Below are 20463 nucleotides of genomic sequence, written 5' to 3'. Positions count from 1 at the left end.
TTTCAGGAGCTGGCCGACCGGCACTTGCAAACTGCTTCTGCTTCGGGCACCGCGCGGCAAAAAAGACTGAAGAAAATGGCGTCGGCTGTGTCTTATATACCCCTGTCACACTGACGTCAGGAAAGAAAGCAACGACAACCGACGCCGGACCTAGACTTTGGAATTCGGCCGACCGAGGACCTGCCTGACGGCAAGAGAACCCATCTGTTATGACTGCAGCTGTATGCACGATGAACATCAACTAAAAATAGTTTACTATAAAATATGCAATTTAAATTGTGAAAAGTTTCATGGAAACACTTAAGAAAAGAAATGGTTTTACTTACAGTTACCTTTTTCCTTCTTCCTCCCCTCCCCTCAGTCCTTCCAAATATTAATGACATGTAGCGAGGCAAATGCCTTTCAGTTCCTGACAAGTTTAATAAAGTCAACAAAAGTCCACTATTTCCTCTTATTCTTATACAGCTGTATTTCACAAATGCAATTGATGCTTTGCAGTCTCACATTTATTTAACAATTTCCATGCTGCTAGTCTTCTTCCTGTTCATGTTCATCTCAATCTCCCAGCGTTCCCTATTCTTCTGGTCAACTCCTATGCTTTTCTCTGTCTCTCAACCATTTTCCTTTGGAAAAGAGGAAAAGGTTTCACTGGCAGTCTCTCTATGTGCTTTATTATTAGAAGAATGAAAAGCAGTATCCCCTTCTGCTTGATGGCTCATTTTTTTGCAAAACTTTTGCATTTCCTCCTTAGCCTGTTCAGGATCAAAAAATTACTTTGATCCTCCAGGAAAAATATTCTGAAGACAGCTGGATACAGCAGCATGAATCTCACACCTGCCTCTCGACATTCTCTGATTTGTGGAATAAATTTGTTTCTCTTCTGTCTGGTGTATAGTGAATAATCATTTTCCACAAACATTCTACTATCGCCAAATTTTAATACTTTGCCCTTTTGTAACAGTTTTGTCAGGATTAACTCTTTCTGCAGGTAGGTTTGCATCTTTACTAAAAGAGATCTTGACTGCTTTCTCATGGGCATATTTGGCGCATACACATGGTGTGCCCTTTCAATTAACAGTTCCTGATTTGGAATACCAGACCAGTTGCTTATTTGTGCCTTCATAAAATTACTACAGTCTGTTCCTTCAAGTTTCTCTGGTACAGCAGAAAATCTCAGATTTTCCATACATGCTCTGTCCTCTAAGTTTGCAATTTGCTGAAACATCTCTTTTTGAGCAGCCTCATATTCAGCCAGCATTTCCGTCATTTCAACCTCTGATTTTTTTGCAGTTTTATCAGCTCATCTGTATGTCTGTTTAAAGCTTCTTCTGTTTTCTCTAGCCTTTTGTTATTTGAATCGAGTTGATATACTCCTTCAGTGTTTAATTTATTTTAATCAACTCTGAGCACATTTGACTTATTTTTCCCTCTAGATTACGGGAAGCCATGTCTTGCACCATAGCTGGAGCTTGAACTGCTTTTGCTGAATAGCTGTAGGAGTCTTCCCAGTCAGTGTTTTCTCTTCACCTTTTCTAGTTAATTTTCTTTCAGGCTCTGTTAGTTTCTTCTTTCCAAGCTTCCAGTCAGTGTACTTACTAGGCAGTAACTTAATTTTACTCAAGTTGACAATATCTCTAGCTGCAGTTTCTAAGTTTCTGTTTTCACAACGGGAGAGCTGTTGATCAGTGTGCAGTCAAGTTGGAAATCCCCAGAAAGACAGCCAATTGCTGAAATCAGTCATTGTTTGCACATACTGTCATCACCCTTGGTGATGGTAATATGCTGCTCAATGCACCACAACATCATCCTCAGTGATATACTGTATCATTGTATCAATTTATCATTGTATCATCCTTGGTGATGGTAATATGCTGCTCAATGCCAAGCTCATACCAACCTGACACAAGTAGTCTAAGAGCTCCATAATGTCTCTCTTCATATAATCCAGGGTGGTAAGTCTCAGGTCATTTACACCTACATGGACTATAAAAGAATCATACTTGTACCTGTGGTGCAAGGACTTGAGTGTATGTGTGATTTGGCAGGTCCTGGCTCTAGGTAAGAAAGTAACTAACTTATCATCTCCTTGTTCAGCTTGGTTACAGGGGCATCTGTATGTCTTACAATGGAGTCTGCTATGATAAGAGACCTGTGAAGTGTGTTTGCTTGCCTAAGGGGCTTAGTGATTGGGGTTCAATTGAGAGTGACTGTATGTGCATTGGTAGGTGTTTTCTATGACTGCCTTTGGGCTTGCTGAGGCATAGGGCAGTCTATGTGATCTTTCTTGTTTAGGAAGATTGCTTTTAACTGCCTCATCATATGTTAGTCTATGTGTGTGTTGTGTGCTATGTGAAGTGAGTGTTGTGTATGTGGTTTTGACAACTGGATGTCTGCTTCTATGCAAGAGCTTAGCCTCCAGTGCCATTGTGTAAGCACACCTCTTGCAAATTGTGCCTGTTTCTTTAAGGATTAACTGGTTGTCGGTAAACATGAGACAACTGCTACATTCACCAAAGGATGAGCAAGCCTAGAACACAGTACCACAAGAACTCCACCAGAGTAATCAAAAACCTTTTATTGAGCGCTTTCGTCAGGTTGTAACCAAAGACTTCATCAGAATACCTACGTATCAAATACTGATACTGTGTTCCAGGCTTGCTCATCCTTTGGTGGTACTAGTCTTCTTTGTTTTGGTTCCTGACAATTGCCAAGCTGGCTGCAAAGAAGTTAAGAAATTACAAATTGAAAATTGCATATCCATGCTGTTTAGTACTTTGACTGGTGAGCTACAATTGGGTGGTGCATTAGGGTTAGAAAGCTATTAAGGGTGCTTTACGATGCAGACTAATAAGGGTGCATTATTGTGGCAGATCCTATTCTACTAACTTTAATGTTTATACAATACTGAAGTCTACTAAATCTATAGGTATTGCCACTCAATGCTCAACCAGCTGCTCTAAGCTTGTTAACATGCAAGGTATTTGCTCTATATTTACTGTTTTACAGGGTAAAGTTTTATGAATCATTCTTTACGGGAAATTTACTTTCTAGGCGTTTGTTACTGTACAAGGCACTGCTAACTGTAGCTGAACAATAACCACCTCTGCATGAACTGCTGAATTTACGGTAGCACAGAAAAAAAAACAGAAAACTAACTAGTGAGCCCTCTAGCCAATAAAACTACATTATGAGTCCTTTTGTGTGTTTCCCAACTTAGATGGACCACACAAACACCCTCCCCCGACAAAAGATGAATAAACACATTCCTTCAAATGTAAAAACATGGTAAAAGAGACCCACAAATGCAATGCTACCACAAACCAATTAAACAACTAGCTGCAAATCCGTTACTGTAGGCGATTGCAAGACATTCTTACAGTAGTTACAGTGAGAAGCAGCAATTTTTTTTTCAAAAATACAATGAAATACACAAAAGCAGGTAACAATAATGTGGCTAATGTCTCATTAGAACACTTCATTGTCGATTCACAGTAAGACGCTGTCCGGTTCGATTCTCAGCTAGGGCGTCTTCCTCGTGGAGACATGCGTGAATGGGCGTACCTTCGTTGAAAGTTGGGCGGCAGAGCTGGCAACTCGGTATGTAAAAATCAACTGCCAATCATTAGCGGACCGGAGTTCCGCTGTGGCGACCCCTAACCGGGAAAAGCTGAAAGACACAACAACCTAACTTAAGTAACTCTGCTAAGCCAACCAGTCATAGTACTGTACTCACTTAGGACTGTTAATCTACTGCTCATCCCATCTCTCCAGGAGTTAGGGAAAACTACCCCAGCAATGTTGTGCTTTCCATAAGCAACTAAAACCCAGAGAAGACATATTGTAAATCAATTTGTTATCCTTCTTAACTAAAACCAGGCGAAGACATAATAGTAAATTCATTTGTTATCCTTCTCAACTATAGCAAGCATCATCTGCTCTCTCAGAGCCTTATTCTAGGTCTCTCTGCTTTTACTCTGATAGTAAATCTATCACAGGAATCCTAAACTTAAGAATATCTTCTAAAATTTAATATTATATTGTAGAGAATGAATGTATCTTATCTGTTAGTCAATATGTATGCCAAAGTCTCTTCTATGGAAATTGTATGTCAAAAGTCTGTCCTTAAAACTATGTTTTGTAAAAAATTGTTCTCTTGGAGCTTTTCTCCCCAGGCCTCCACTGAAAATGGACTTGTAATCCAATTGGACTCTCCCGGTCAACAAATGTAAAATAAATAAATAAATACCAATTACTCAAAATAAAATAAAAAAGTGCAACTTAGCAATCAAAAGTACTTAGCTTTGAATGAATGGCACTGAATACAGGTAAAACACTTTTGGAAGGCAGGTTAGGATGCCACACTTTGCTGAGCTCTGGGAAAGTGAACAGGAGACATTTTGAAGTAAAACAGGTTTACTCAAGAACAGTGCCGGTTTGCTGGGTGGGCACTCAGTATCATGGACTTATGGAAAAGAGTGGGCGGGAAGAGTACCTGAATAGCTTGTACAACAGATAACAGCAATGAAAGAAGGGAGGGAGGGAGGGACTTTGGAAATCAGATAACCACATTGGGCAGAGGCCAGAGAACAATCGTAAAATCTACAACAGGAAAAGATGGGAAAAGATCAAGGAAAAGGCAGGCTAGCTAGACAGGGATTCAATGGCATAAAGTCAAAATTCAAGGAAGGAGGAGGCTAGCTAGTGAGGGATCCAATCAAATAAATCCAATACTGGATCTCTTGCAGAAACTTTAGCATAATGTCTTAGTGGGGCATGAGGCAGACATAAAGAACAGGGAAATAGAAGGCACTAGAATGCAACTTTAAGCAGGTAAATGATAAGCAGAATATAAAAGTGTAGGTACAATACTGGAATATCACACTGTAAAAGCAATGAAGCACAAATCCTGGAGAAGAAGAAGAAACAATGCTCTTGACTACTGAAATTGTACTACAGTTTAAGGCACCAGACTATGCAAAAAATTACCACTAACACTGTTTCTGGAAAAATACAGTAATAAATAATTAAATAAGTCTCAAATCTGGCAGTAGTTTATAGTTCTATCATAACTGTGAATGAAAACACAAACAGCTAGCTTTTACAAGTAATTTTACTTGTGGACATAAAAGTGCAGTATAATGTAGAAACAGAATCTTACCACAACTGCAAATTAAGCTACAAGACAAAATTCCCAGAACTCACTAAAAATGCAAGCAGATAACAGTGCTCCCCACAGAAAGTCTAAACAGTGTGACTGACTGGAATCTAAAGAGAGAAAGGGAGACAGTTGAACCCTTCACCGTTGCAGTTCCTGTTTCACAAATCCAAGTACCAGTACATGGAATTCCAAGGAATAGAGGTGGTGGGTCCAACAATTCCTCAAGTAACAATGAATTTTTCTAATATGTAATCTGCCTACTGGTGTCATGAGGACCACTGATACCACAAGGCCTAAAATTCTGAAGAACTCTCTTGCTGAGGTCACATCTACAGGACAGAAATCCAAGAAAATGCCCTTACAAGACAGAACTTTGTATTCTGGCAGGAAAGACATTCTTTTTTATCATGTCTATCCAGCACCCCAGGAAAAGAATTTCTTGACAGGGTGTGAGAAAGGACTTTTGAAGGTTCAATTTGAAGCAAAGGTGGTTCTATAACCCCTGCTTATACCACGTGATGAAGCAATAGAGGAAAAGGTCTATTGGGTCTGATGGGTGTGGGGGAATTCCCCTGAAAGAGGGAGGATTGTCTATTCACTGCTAAGTGTAGCCTCTCTGAATTATTCAGAGAACCCGTTTGCCTGAGACTATATGCAGCCAGGCTGCAGGGTTGAGAGAGAGCCTAGATTAAGGAGAAAAATAAGGAAGGGCAGGAGGGGGGTTAAGGGTGCTCCATGACTCTGCATAGTCATTCATTTGTAGGGGATTGATCATTTTTCATAAAGGACCCCCTCATATCTGGTTTCAAAGAATTATCCTTCTATCATTTCCTTTCGGATTCCTGACCTTTGTTTGCTGGTATTTTTGTTTATTCTGCCCCCCTGCAGGAAGATGCCTTTTTTGGGTAAATGTTGTATATGAAACAGCCTAGATACCCCTATGCATTATTTTGCCTTTATCATCCCACATTTTGAGAATCAGTGTAACATAGGGCCCAAATACCAATTCAGAACTTAAAGGTGTATTCAAAATTTTAGCTTTTAAGTCATCACAGAAGTTCTGATTATGTAATGAAGCATGACGTCTTAATATAACAGAAGAAGCACCACTTCTAACGACTATATTTGCACATTCCAAGCACACCTCTCATAGCATGTTTAGATGCCCTAGTCGAATTAGAAACAATTTCATTCATATAAGACTTTTTCTCAGCAGGTGAGGGTACAGCAAAATCATCCAAACTGTATGTACATTACATTGTAAAATTAATTTCTACTTATAACAAGTTAACATTCTAAAGAATAGATTATTAGGAAGAGACATCTTTTTGCTACAAAGATCTAAACATTTTCCCTCTTTATCATGGGGCATTGCATTAGATGAAGCAAAGTACTTTTCATTTGAGCAGGCACCTGGAGAGACAACAGACCTGTCATACCCAAGGAGAATTACATTTTCAATGAGCTTTTTTAGGGAATGCTGGAATAGATACTAGTGTCCTTTAGGCAGCTTTATAGACAAACATCTTGCAATGCCAGTACGGGGGGGCACAAAAAGTACAATTTTGTAAAATCTTTACATAACAGTAGGTGTCCTTCACTTCACTGTTGCAGTATTCTTCACCAAAGGGATCTCCTGCCAAGGATAGCCCAATGTCTAACCAGTATTCCAAAGCCTTTAGATCTTGTATGCACCGTATATTATGCATATACTTCCCATACAGGATGTACGGCATAAAGTTGATATACGGATGCAGTTACCTAGAACTGAATTGGCCCAGTAGAGAACAGCCTCCACAGGACATAACAGGCTACTCCTACCCAGAAGGATAAAATGCAGATGGAAAAGGGAGACCCTCAGCCAGAAGGGAAAACTAAACAAAGTCCAAAAGAAAAAGGATGATGGAGGGAGGAAGTGAATACTGCAACAGTGAACAGAAGGACATCTATTGTTAGGGTAAGATTTTGCACATCTATACTATATCCACCAGAAGAGGTAACAGCCCTAGTGGAGTAAGCTCTAAAGGAAGTACACACACACACTTGCCATGAAAAGAATAACAAAAAGGAAATGGCCTTATACATCCAGGAGGAGATGGTTTGCTTAGAAACAGCCAAACCTAATGTCCTGGGATGAAAAGAAACAAAAAGCTGGCCAGACTTATGAATGGCCATATTTATCCAAACAGTACCCAAGTTGTCTGTGCAAATCCAATGTATGTAGGACTCTCTCACCAGCAGACTGAGGAGAAGGAAAAAAAGAAAAGAGAGTTTTACTGCTTGATTCAAAGACAACTCATTAACAACTTTGGGCATAAAAGAAGGATTAGTACAAAGGGACACCATATCCCTGTAAAAAAAAAAAGGAGAGATGGACATAAGGACCTGAAGCTGAGAAACCCTCCAAGCAGAAGTAAGAGCAAGCAACAAAACAGTCTTCCAGTTATAATGTTGTAGAGAAGCTGAACCTGCAGGCTCCAAGGGAAATTGTGCTGGATTGTTAAAAGTATATTTAACAAATGGAATATACAGCATAAATGAATGTATACAGCTTTAAATTTCTTATGAGCCTGGTTAATTAGTTGATTGATTAATTATTTGTTTCAAATGGTATAAAAATCATCGGCACCACATTATTGATTATTCTGAAGAAGTCTGCATACGGCAGATGAAAGCGCTAGATCGTTGTTTTGTGTTTCAACTATTCTGTCATTAAAGTACTGAGGTCAGTCTTTTGAGCTTATTTTTGTCATTGGGAGCCTGGGGCAATTTTTCTAAAAACAAAATTAAGGTCCCAAGGAAGAGGAATAGGCTTCCTTGGGGGCCTAAGATGCAGGACACCTTTAAGAAACTGTCTGACCTCACACTTAGAAGTCAAAGGAGAATTTAAGGGCAGACAGGCAGAAATGGCTGACAAATGGGGCTTAAAAGAAAAATAGGCAAGCCAGACTGGAGCAATGCACACAAATAAGGGAGAACCAAAGAGACCCCCACTGAAAAGGGTCCTGGTTATAAGCATGGCACCAGACAGATAATCTCTACCATTTGGACATATAAGACTTTCTGGTTGCAGGTTTTCTTGCCTTCTGTTAAATCCTGTGCACATCCTCGGAAAAGATGGGATTAAAACCCTATCACACACAGTGTCAGCTGAAGAGTGAACAAGTGAGGATGGACGAGTGATCCCTTGCCCTGCGTGAGCAGGTCCAAATGAGGTAACTTGTGGTGATTGTCCCTGGCCAGATGCATTAAGAGGGGGAACCAGTGCTATCTTGGCCAGAAAGGAGTCACTAGCAACATTTCTGTGGAGTCCAGCTGAATTTTCTGTGGGACTCTTGGAAGTCAGGGAAGGGGAGGGAAGGCAAAGAGAAACATCCCCTTCCAAGGAACAGAAAGAGCATCCATATTCCATGCCAGATGGCATGACACTCTGGAACAGAAAAGAGGAAGCTGGCTGTTCAGAGAGGAGGCAAAAAGATCTACATGAGGAATACCCCACCAAAGGACTATGCCCAGAAACAAGATTCTGTGAAGCAACCGTTTGTGAGCCTGGGTTTTGAACCTGCTAAAAGCTTTTGCCACTAGATTGTGCTATGAAGGAATGTATACTGCCTGAAGAGTTAACTGATAAATGAGAGTCATTTAACAGACCTGAAGAACCAGCCCATAGAGAAGGTAAGACTTTGTGCCCCCCTGCTTGCTGACATACCATATCACTGTAGTGTTGACCGTGTAAACCTTCAGAGGACCTGGAGAGAGCATGGGGTGAAAAGTCCGAAAGGACAGAATTAGGTCTCTCATCTCTTTGATGTTGATATGGTCTGACTTCTGAAGGGGGAGGCCAAAGACCTTGAATGCTCAGGTGACCACAGGATGCCCACACCATGTCTGAAGTATTGGTGATCAGTTCTTGAGAAGGAACCGGAGGCTGAAAAGGTAGGCCTGGGTTGAGGGTAAGTTGCTGAATCTACCACTTGAATTCCTGCTTCAGATAGGGAAGAAGAGACACTCTGAAAACCAGAGGGTGATAATGCTGAAGCCAAACTGACTTGAGGTACCATTGATGTTTCTGCATGTGCAGTCTGGCAAGAGGGAGCACTGGAATAGAAGATGCCATGAATCCCAGTGCTCAAAGAAACTCTCTGGCTGGAATAGCAGGAAGAGGAAGAAGAGACTGAAAGAAAGCTGTTAAGGACAGAACTTTTAGAGGTGAAAGAGAGGCCAACATTGGCAATGCCTGAATCCTGCAACCCAGATACACATGATTTCTATAGGGAGTCACAACAGACTTTTGGAAGTTAACAGTGAACCCCAGAGTCTGAAGGAGAGATATGGTGAATTCCAGATTCTGTAACAGGCAACTGGGAGAAGGTACCATAAACGTGTTCTCTACATAAAGAAAAATCTGAATGTCTTGAAGACTGCAAAAGGCAATCACAGGAGCTAGGCATTTTTGTGAATTCTTTGAGGCAGGAGAGAGGCCAAAGGGCAAAGCAGAGAACTGAAAATGAGTAGAAGAAACAGAGAAATGTAAAAATTTCCTGAAAAGAGGGTGAATAGGAATATGAAGGTAAGCATCTTTCAGATCCAAGGACACCAGAACAAGCATCTGAAAAGAAGGAATCTTGAGAAAGGTGTTGAGCATGGAGAGATCCAGAATAGATCTCCATGTGCCCTCCTTTCAAGGAGACAGGAATATCTTGGAGTAAAATCACTTTCCTATTTCAGAAAGCGGGACAGGCTGAATAGTTCCCTGTATCACTAGGGACCCAAGAACCTCTGAGAAATGAGAAAGTTGTTTCAGAGGAGGATAGGGAATCCCTGAAAAAGGAGGGCAAGACTTCCATACCATGAACTAATCCTGACAAATGATAGGTAGAACCCAGGAGTCCGAAGTGATGAAATGCTAGTTTGGAAAACAGAGGGAGAGCTGAAGGGACAAGGGAACTTGGTCGAGGGGTGGGGGGGGGGCAAGATGTCAAAGACAGGTGGGCTTGTCAGATACAGAATGCTTTTTAACCACAGGAGCCTGAGAAGACTTTACAAAAGGAGCTCGCCTACCACCCTTCCTGCCTTTAGTGGCCCAAAGAGGTTCCCTGCAAACAAAAGACCTTGTAGGATAGTTCCTCTAGAACTTGGGGATAGGGAACACAAAAATATGTTTAATGTTCTGCACAGCTTTACGTTTTTCCTGAAGAGACTTAAACATATCAGCAGCAGCAGCAACAGTCCCAAAGAGATTTTTATTAGCCAAAGTAACATCCAGCAACTTGACGACTGCAGGTAAGGCCAATAATGATGTATCATAACAGACCACAGGCATCAGCTCTGAAAAAGGCATTAGCAGCATCACAGCTACACTTAATAGAATGACGAGCCACCTGAGAGGAAGAACCTAAAACAGAAAGAGCAGAAGATTTTGCTTCAGAATCAGGGAAGTCAGAAAGAACTGGACAAGCCTGAGCAATCAAGGCCAGAAGCACAGTAAACATTCTTACCAATTCTCTCCATTGGCCTACTGTCCTTATCTGATGGCAGAAGCTTGGAAATTGTCAAAAGTCTAGAAGGCCTGTTATAGGAGACTGACACCACAACAGGATCAGCAGAAGGACACTTAAATAAGAACTGACAATCCTCAGAAACCTTATAGAATCTGTAAGGTTTCTTTGGAGCAAGAAGCTGAGAATCAGGAGCTGTAGTAGCATCTATAAAGGTGTCTAACAAAGCAGCCAACACAGGAGAAAATGCAGAAGGTTTAGGGGTATCCACCTGAAGCAGCACGGGTTCCTTTCAGTTTGTCGAAACTTCAGCAGTTCAAACACCATATGTTTGAGCTGTGAAGTTCAAAAATTGATTATCACGAAGCCGCAGAACACCGAATTCTTTCCCAGGGAAAAAATTTGGTGGGCCGTTTCTGTGGCTTCGTGATTTTCAGCACTGTGGTGGAAAGTTATGGGTCGGTTTCAGGTAAGTGTATTGTGCGGACGTTAGGGTTAGGGCGAGGGTTAGGTGAGTTAGGGTTAGGGCACAGGTGAGGTGGGTGTGCGATAGTGACAGACTTTAGGGTTAGGGCGGGATAGGTGAGTTAGGGTTAGGGCACGGGTCAGGTGAGTGTGCAATAGTGACGGACCTTAGGGTTAGGATTTGGGTTAAGGTAAGTGGATAGATAGTGTATGTACAGTTTAGTGTAGGGTTAGATGTAGGATTTTAAGTGTATGTTTGTGGATTGCTGTTTTTTTGGTGTGCTTGTGTTGTGTGTGTGTGTTTCTTGGAACAGCAAATTTTTTTTTTCCCTGGGAAAAAATGCCTTCAATGATTTTGCACTTTGAGGTTAGAAGTTCGAACGTATGGTGTTCGAACTTCTGCCATTTCGTCAAAGTGATATAGACCCAAGCAGACATAACACCTTTTCTGGATATCAGATACTTGAGAAGAATCCCACTTAAAGTATTCTATCATTCTAGCAATAGTGTCTCCAAAAGACAATTCCTCAAAAGGAGACTAATGACTAACAGACTCTTCTTCATCAGAACCATAAGCCAAAGGCAAAGGTATCTGGGAAGAATATGACAAGGACCCATCATCAGACTCTGAATCCTCATCCGAGGAATCAGGTTCCTAGTCTGTTTGGAAGGACTTGAAGTCCAAGAGAAGGTAGGTGCAGAAAACCCTTGGGGAGGCTTCAGGCTTCAGGGCCATTAAGGACTTAAACAGGCCTTGAATAAACTCCTGCCATTCTCTTTGAGGATTCTTAGAGTGTATAGATGTATGCCTAGTCTTCTGCTTTTTCTTAGAAGGGACACTTGCCCTAACAAACACCAGAGGTTCTGACCCTTGACAAGATTTAATAAGAGTACCTGGAACCTCTTCTCTGACCAGAATCTGCTGAATCCATCTAGGGCCCTCCAAGATGATCAACCACAGTTTCCCCCTTGATGTCTGGAGCAGACGCATGCAAAGCCTCAGAGGATGTAAGAAAGGAAGGATCTATGCTGGTTTCCAATGGGGGTGCAGCAGAGGAATCCAATGTAGGCACTAGATGGCCTACAGAGCTAACACCCACTACTACAGAAATGTCCAGTGGAAGCTGGACAATCAAAGAATCCAGCCCTGACTTCTTGGTTTCTTCTTACTTAATGGTACCTTGGGGTTAGAAGATTTTGTCGTGCTACCCTGGGCTAACAGTTTAAGCCTCTGGCTCTTGAGAAGGATGGCCATGGAAGACAACCAGCTTCTAAGAGTCTTGGGAACAAACGCTTTACAAATGCTACAGGACTTATGGTCATGGGAAGCACCTAGACAAAAAAAAACACTGTTTGTGATGACCCTTATGGGAAATCTACCTCCCACACTGACATTTTCCCTTCTTGGATGACATGAACTTTAGGTAACCAAAAGTGAACAAGACCAAAAGAAAAAGACCCCAACAGGTAACTTATCTGATGACTAGGTATTCAGCACAGCAAAAGGGCATTCAGACCGAGCAATGATGGTATTTCAGACTGGTGACAAAGAAGTCCTGTGTAACTGTGTCCGTACGTCACCTATATGCCCTACACCCTGTACGGGGAGCACATGTGTGAGGTACGGACCATACAAGATCTAAAGGCTTTGGTATAATGGCCACATACTGAGCTACACTTGGCAGGAGATCCCTCCAGTGAAGAATACTGCAACAGTGATACAGGAGGACATTTAGGCATCTGATCCTCTATAAGGTCATTTTTTCTGCCTAGCTCTGAGGTAGTTCATGACTGGCCCCAAGCAAAAACATCAATAAATCTAGCAATCATCTGAGGAAAAGTGAGCACTTGTGGAGTTAAACTCAGGTTCACCTTCTGAATAATCAGAGTGACTGGACTCAGTGTCAATCAAGAAATTACCATTGTCCTCATCAGACACTTCATCACTTTCTGAAACAACAGAAAGGTCTCTAGCCAAACTAGTACTAGAGTCATGCATGGAACACAACCACCAGAATTACCCGTCTGCAGAACATTCTTAGCCAAGGAAACCACATCAGCGTTATAAACAGCTATAATCAGATTATCAACTGTATGATGAAGTCTTGCTTCTTTTTCTTGTGAACTTCACTACTAGATAAAATATCTTGAGACAGAGTATTATGTCTGTCAAGGGGTCTCTTACCCTGGACTACTCCTGCATCTAAAAGGTTTGGTTCTTTCAGATAACCCAAAATAACACTGAAGCAGTGGGAATGATATACAGCTCATATAACACTGGTGAACAAACATATCTTATATGAAACTAAACAATTACCCACCTCCTACAGAAAATGAAACATTGATCCACACAGCCATCTGGTTCACTCATAAACCATCAGTCAACTTTATAAATTTTATAAATACCTTTCCTTAGCCTTAGGTAGGAAGACAATGTTATGGCATTGGTCTAACAGGCACACTGAAACAGCTGTGCAGGCCCACAAAGAAATCATATCATTTACTTCATTATTCTGCTAGGTCACTGCTCTTCCTAATATGTTTGAATATTATGATGTTGCACAGATTCTAAGCTTTCACCACTCTTTCTCTGCATATCGCTGTTTCACAGTGGTACCACATAGTAAAACTGGCTTCATGGTTTGCTAGACTCTATCTGAGCATGCCTGAAAAACTGAAAATCTCGGTGTACTGATTTACTTATCCATTTAATAAAAGTTCACAAATAAATAAGAAATGCGAAAGTAAAGCAGGTTTTTATTAACACTTTTGAGTGAATGTTGCAACTAAAATAAAGGCTTTTTTAAGCTTTTGCATCTAGTGGAAGGTTTTCTAAACTGTGTTCCAGACAAAATGTACCTTAAACCATGGCTTAAAATGACATGTATGTACTTGATTTATGAATACATTTACTTATGTGAATTACAAATACTAATCTTAACAGCATTTTTAATAATACAGATTTTGTGAGTAAAGCTCAAGCCACGAAATAAAAGACTACCTTTACAAACTGCAATTCAATAATGGAAATAAAGAACAGTGTTCTCAGCACACAATCACATTTCTGGTTTATTTTATTTGACAGGATTTATATAAATTAATATTTAATTAATCTGCCTTCTGTGCACTTCTTGCTACACTGACTGCTTTTCCCTTTTCACAAGTCATTAAAGAGATTGCTTTCATCAGCTTCATCCTTGTACCCAGAAAGAGGTACTTGTGAAAAACAGATACTGTTAATTGTGAAACATGTTCAGCATAGGTGTTCAACACATTTTGATGCCACAAAGTTGTTGACAATAAGTGATCCTTCATGGTTGCCAGGGGATGGCAAATATTTCCGTTCATCCTTTCCTAGTGGAGTAATTCCTTCTAACCAAGGTCAGCTGTTACGATCCCAGGCTCCTGGAGGAAACTTTAAATTCTCATTTTTTTCTCCTGAAGCATTTCACCTTTGCTGTCTATACAACAGCCAGAAACAACATCTATACAACAAATCCTGATTGATTACTTTGAGTGAGTAACAGGGTCACATGATTATACAAAACAGAGAAGGAACAGATCAAAGCAGTGCGGCCTATTAGATTTTATGCATTCGTTCCTTGGCAAACTTAAATGGTTTAAGAGGCTTCCATGACTGCAAACTGGTAAACCAAAGCAAAAATTGCTGAATACAGTCCTACAGAGGATATATGCCACTAAAGTTAGCCTTCAGTTTTCAAATACTTATGTAACAATTAAAAAAAAAAAAGAGAAAGAAGTCATGGAAAAATAAAACAAACTCATCTTACCATGCACGTTTAATTTAGCAGATTGTGTAATATTTCCAGCAATGTTTGTAGCGACACACATATATATTCCACTGTCCGATACTCTGGATGCTGTTATCTTCAGTGAACCAGAAGGAAGAAAGGTATGTCTGTTGAAGATATAATATTTAAAGTTTAATGAGAAAACTAAATAAAATTGTTACAGACAAAAAAAAAATGGTGTCTACTGTGCATCAGCTAAATTTTCAAAATGTAACAGTACTGCACATTTCCACTAACGTAGGGTTCAGAAAAAATGTCAGGTCCATCAACTTCTCTAAGTACAAATGTACAGCCAGGAATATATCATTTAAACTGTGGGGCACAAGTTTTTTTTTTGTTTTTTTTGGGAGGGGATGATATTTTGACAAATTTAAAGATATAAAGTTGTCAATTACAAAAGGGTGTAAGTAAACCAACAATGAAGCAGAGTATGCCAACAGTAATGTGTGCTTGTTATATTAGTACCTGCCCTAATTAAAGTGCTGTAGTAGGAGGACTTCTGTATATCTACTACAGCTCTTATTTCAAATTTACACACCCCATCTGTGTTCTCCACTGCATAAGGAAAGAAGAAAAGTTAATAATACAAATATTTATATTGTCACACCAACTACAAATTCACGAGCCTGGGTAGGAAGTAACTGAATGACTAATGCGTGAGCCATTAATGCTTCAGACCTGACCAGACAGGGTACTAGTTGATATTGACATTGTGATCAGACTAAAAACTGCGAAACACCAACTAAAACCAGTTGTTTCCTTAGAGTACTGGTGAATTGGTGGGAGGTTTGAGAAACCTAACTTCTGGTACCCAGCTGTTTTAACTGCCTTGTGATTTTCTGGGCAGACTGGAATTGTTACAACTGGCAGCTTGATGAAATTAGAAGTTATGTACTTAGCCATAACTTGACATCTGTGTTGTCCACTTTCATTCTTCCTCACTATTGGGTTACGAATCTGACCTTCGGATTCGACTCAGCCGCATTTCTTAAACTTGGATCATAGTCTCGAGCTCCTCCCTCTACTCATAATACTCCACTACCTCTGCAGTTTTCTCAGATCGAGTTTGCTGCCTTATTGGCTAAAAAATACAGAGACATAATAGATAGATGGAAATCGGAGGCTCAAACCAGGAATATAAAGGTTCCCATAAATCCAAAAAAGTCCTCATGAGCTAATAGGATGGGAGATGGCTAGGAGGGAAGGTGAGGAAGAATGAAAATGAACAACACATATGCCTAGTTATGGTGAGTACATAACTTACAAAACTTCTAAATCTGTTGTTGTCCTGCACAAAGGTGGTGCTTCTACTGACCTCAGGAACTACAGACCTATTAGCTTGACTAGCTTTACTTGAAAGGCCATGGAGAGAAACATCATGGACCTTATCAAAGATATAAGTAATCTCCAAACACTAGATCCTACCCAGATTGGATTTGTCAAGGGGAGATCATGCTTGTTAAACCTGATGGACTTCCTCAAGACAGTCACAAGCACCCTGGACGAAGGGAAATCTGTGCATACAGCCTACCTAGACCTGGCCAAGACATTTGACACTATCCCTCACTCAGGCATCTTTGACAAACTTGCCCAGCTAGACATCAATCTTTATATCATGAGGTGGGTTGTGAACTGGCTCTTTGACAGAACCCATACAGTCAAAATAGGGGAATCCACCTCCAACAGCAGACCGTTACCAGTGGTGTTCCACAGCGATCAGTCCTGGGACCTCTACTGTTTGGAATCTATTACTCTGAAGTACAAGCTAAAACAAATGGACTACAGCTGACAAAGTTGGATGACGACTGCAAACTGGGTGTGGTCAAGGAATCTCCAAACAATGTCAACATCCTTCAAGAAGGTCCTATGCAAACAAATGATTGGTGCCAAAGTCATGTCCTCAAACTCAATGTAAAAAAATGTATTAACATCTCTTTCTGCAATAGCGATGTTGCTGTAAATTACCACATCAATGGCAGTACCCTAAGTATGCACTCAGTGGTAAGAGTGCTGGGCACTCAGGTTGACAGCAACCTTGCCTTTGATCACCATGTCTCCAGAGTGGTAAGAAGAGCATTCTATATTGCTCACCTCATAAGTAAGGGCATTGCCTTGAGGAAAAGTGAAGTTATCACCCCCCTATCCTCTTCACTCATTAGACCAATAGTTGAGTACAACACCCCTTTTGGCATGTACATTTCAAAGCACCTGCAGCAATTGGAGAGACCACAAAGGTTCCTCACAAAGAAAATTCAAAGTCTTCAGCAGCTATCCTATGTGGAGCAGCTGAAATCACTGTCACTTTATTCTGTTTCATACGGACTAGTCAGATTCAATCTCTGCCTTGCATATAAGGTGATCTCTGACTCCGCTTTATTGGAAATGCTGCATATCTGCAAGTCAAATGGTACACGGGTTACCTAAACCTGGTATGTGCCATCAACAGAATCTGCTGGAGGGACAGATTTGTCTCCCAGAGGTTATCACACCTTTGGATTAGACTCTCACTTCACATCAAACAGAGTATCTCATTGTCCCTCTTCAAACACAATCTAGACAACTGGATGGGTAACCATAAATTCACCCTGGGAGGTTCCACCTGTGTCCCTCTTGGATTGGGGCAATAAGTGCTGATCACGGTAACAAGGATAAAATTTGGCTAGGCTTGTAAGGGCTCTCAGGCCATTAGCTTTGTAACTTCATATGATCCAATGATCTTATTCTTCCTCACTATTGGGTCAGAGTCTCCAGCTATGTTACTTTTGGGTGGCCTCAAGGAAGGACATGCCGGAGCACTGTGGGAGCATAAGAAGTTCTACTTCTGAAGACAATGTCCAATTTATAATGTGTCACAAATGTATGAGTCTTTGATCAAGTGGCTGCAATGCAAATATCATCAGTCAATGCTTTGGAGGAGAAAAATGATGATGCAGCCATAGATCTAGTAGAATGGGCTTTAGGAGCAATTTCAAACCATTTTTTTGAATAAATTAGCGAGATACAGTCAGTAATCCACTTAGCCAATGTAACCTTGGAAACTGCTTGACCTAGATTTGGCAAGAAAGAAACAAATAGCTGGTCAGAGTTTCTGCACTGTTTTGTTCTATGAAGGTCAAACTACAGTTGCCTATGAACATGAACGGGAATTCTTGCTGAAGTAATAGCTACCAACAAGATGGTTTTCCATGAAAGGAATTTCGTTCACAATCATTATCTGGTTCAACAGGTTTAGATCCAATGGCAGAGTAGGATATTTTATCAGAGGTCTAAGCAGAATAATCCCTTTCATGAAGGCTTTGCATAATTTAGACATAGCAAGGGAGCCAGAAAAATCTCCAGTATGAAAATTTGAAATGGCTGCCAGTTGGACTTTTACAATGGAAATGCTAGCTCCTTTCTTGAAAAGAGAAGTAAGAAAAAGAAGGATGGCAAATCTAAGGCGTGCCAACACACCCTTTAAGAGCAATGAACTTGAAAATAGCAAGGAAACGTCCACCTCCAATTGTAACCACAGCCACAGGAGGTGGACGTTTCCTTGCTATTTTCAAGTTCATTGCTCTTGAAGGTGTGTTGGCACGGCTTAGATTTGGTGTTCTTATTGTCTTTTTGACTGAGGTGTTCCCTGGCATTTGTGAAAAGAAGGATGGCTGAAATTGGGGCTGCGAAAGGGTCAATATTCTCTTTAAAAGCCCAAATGGCAAACCCTTTCCATTTGTTTTGATACACTTTTTGGTAGAAGCTTTTTGAGAAGCCAAAACTATGTTTCAAACAGGGGAAGCAAGCCCGGATCTTTGTAGAATTATTGGAATTGGAGGTACCAAGCAGTCCGTTTGACGGAGAGTAGATTGGGGTGTTGGTTCCCTAATGAATGAGAGAGGACGTCCTGTCTGGGTTCCAGAATCCATGGGGGATATTTCAGATGAGGCCAGGAAAAGGGGAACCATACCTGATGAGGCCAGTAGGGGGCAAACAGGATTACTGAACTCTTCAGCCAACTGGCTTTCTGCAGAAACTTCAGGATCAATGGTAGAGGGGGCATGCATAAAGGAGACCGGAAGGCCAATCGTGAACTACAGCATCCCTCAGGGAATCCTCCAGAGGGGGAATAAGAGCGAAGTATTTGCTGGATTTGTTGTTTTGGGAGGATGCAAAGAGGTTGCAGCAAGGTTGGCCCCAATGGCCAAAAATCAGATTCACCACTGACTGATTGAGGGACCACTCGTGAGAGGTCAGAATGGACCTGCTGAGTTTATCTGCTAGAACGTTGGTTTTCCCTGGTATATGTGTTGCAACTAGAAAGCGGTCTGAAGACATCACCCATTCCCAGACCCTCATGGCCTCTCTGCATAACAGGTAAGAATGGGTTTTTCCATGATTGTTGATATACCAGACTCCTGACATGTTGTCAGTGTATATTGCAATCTTCCCACATGGGAGGCTGTCTTGAAAAGCTTACAAAGTTAGAAGAACTGCTCTCATCTCTAGGACATAGACATGCAATCTAGTCTCTGAGGAAGACCACATGCCTTGGACCATCTTTCCCTCGAAATACCCCCACCCTAGTTGGGAAGCGTCCATGGTCACTGTGGCCATAGAGGGGGGAGGAAGAAGGAATGGCCTGCCTAGGAACAGATTATCTGAATGAATCCACCATTGAAGATGAGTTCTGCAAACTGGAGTCAACTTGATAGGAACTGATAAGTGCTGGTAAAGAATAGACCACTGAACAGCTAGGGTCAGTTAGAGGGCTCACATAAAGAACCTTGCTAAAGGCACTAGGGCGATGACAGCTGACAAAGATCCAAGGGCTTGAAGTATCAATCTCACCAAGGGAAATGACAAAGAAATTATTTCCGATACTTGGTGTCTCAAGGACACTATGTGATGGAGTCAAAGAAGCTATCTGGTGTGTTGTAGCCAGGACCTCACTAATGAATTAAAACATCTGAATGGGGAAGAGGTTCGATTTGGCAAGATTTAATGTAATGCCTAGGTAGCTGAAGATCTGGAACAAATAGTCTCTTACCTGAAGAAGTTGATGCTGGCTTGGAGCAGTAAGAAGCCAGTCATGCAACTACAGAAACACCTGGAATCCTTTCAGCCTCAGGTGAGCTGCCACTCCTGCCATGCATTTAGTAAACACCCTGGGGGCTGTGGCGAGTCCAAAGGGCAGAGCTCTGAACTGGTAATGACTAGCTCCCAGCCTGAAGTGGAAATGACTTTTGCAGCATCTGTCTATTCTAATGTGATAGTACGCTTCCTGAAGGTCTATCGAGCACATCCAATTGTCCATGCTCAACAGCAGCGGTAGAATAGATTGAACCGTAACCATCCGGAACTTTGACTTCTTTACATGTTGATTCAGACTGCTCAGATCGAGGATGGATCTTGGGTCCCTGTTTTCTTTGACACTAAAAAGAAGCAGGAGTAAGTTCAGAATCCTTTTTGTTCAGTTGGGACCTCTTGGATGACTCTTTTTTTCAGTATTTTTTGAATTTCCAGTACTGCATGCTCCCTCTGACTGGGAAGA

General features: G+C 41.1%; 1 protein-coding gene across 1 annotated transcript in view; it reads right to left on the bottom strand.

Annotated features, from left to right (window-relative positions):
• Positions 1-20463, bottom strand: part of HMCN1 (hemicentin 1) — a 5606893-nt gene that overhangs the window by 3159715 nt on the left and 2426715 nt on the right. Inside the window, exon 23 of the mRNA XM_044085314.1 lies at positions 14913-15040. Coding sequence (XP_043941249.1) covers positions 14913-15040 — 128 coding nt within the window. The remainder of the gene's footprint in view (positions 1-14912; positions 15041-20463) is intronic.

The sequence above is a fragment of the Protopterus annectens genome, chromosome 10.part0, assembly GCF_019279795.1.
Source record: "Protopterus annectens isolate FY-2018-M chromosome 10.part0, PAN1.0, whole genome shotgun sequence".
Classification (NCBI taxonomy): Eukaryota; Metazoa; Chordata; order Ceratodontiformes; family Protopteridae; genus Protopterus; species Protopterus annectens.
Note: the sequence above shows the minus strand (reverse complement) of the source record. Positions and strands in the feature narration are given on the sequence as shown.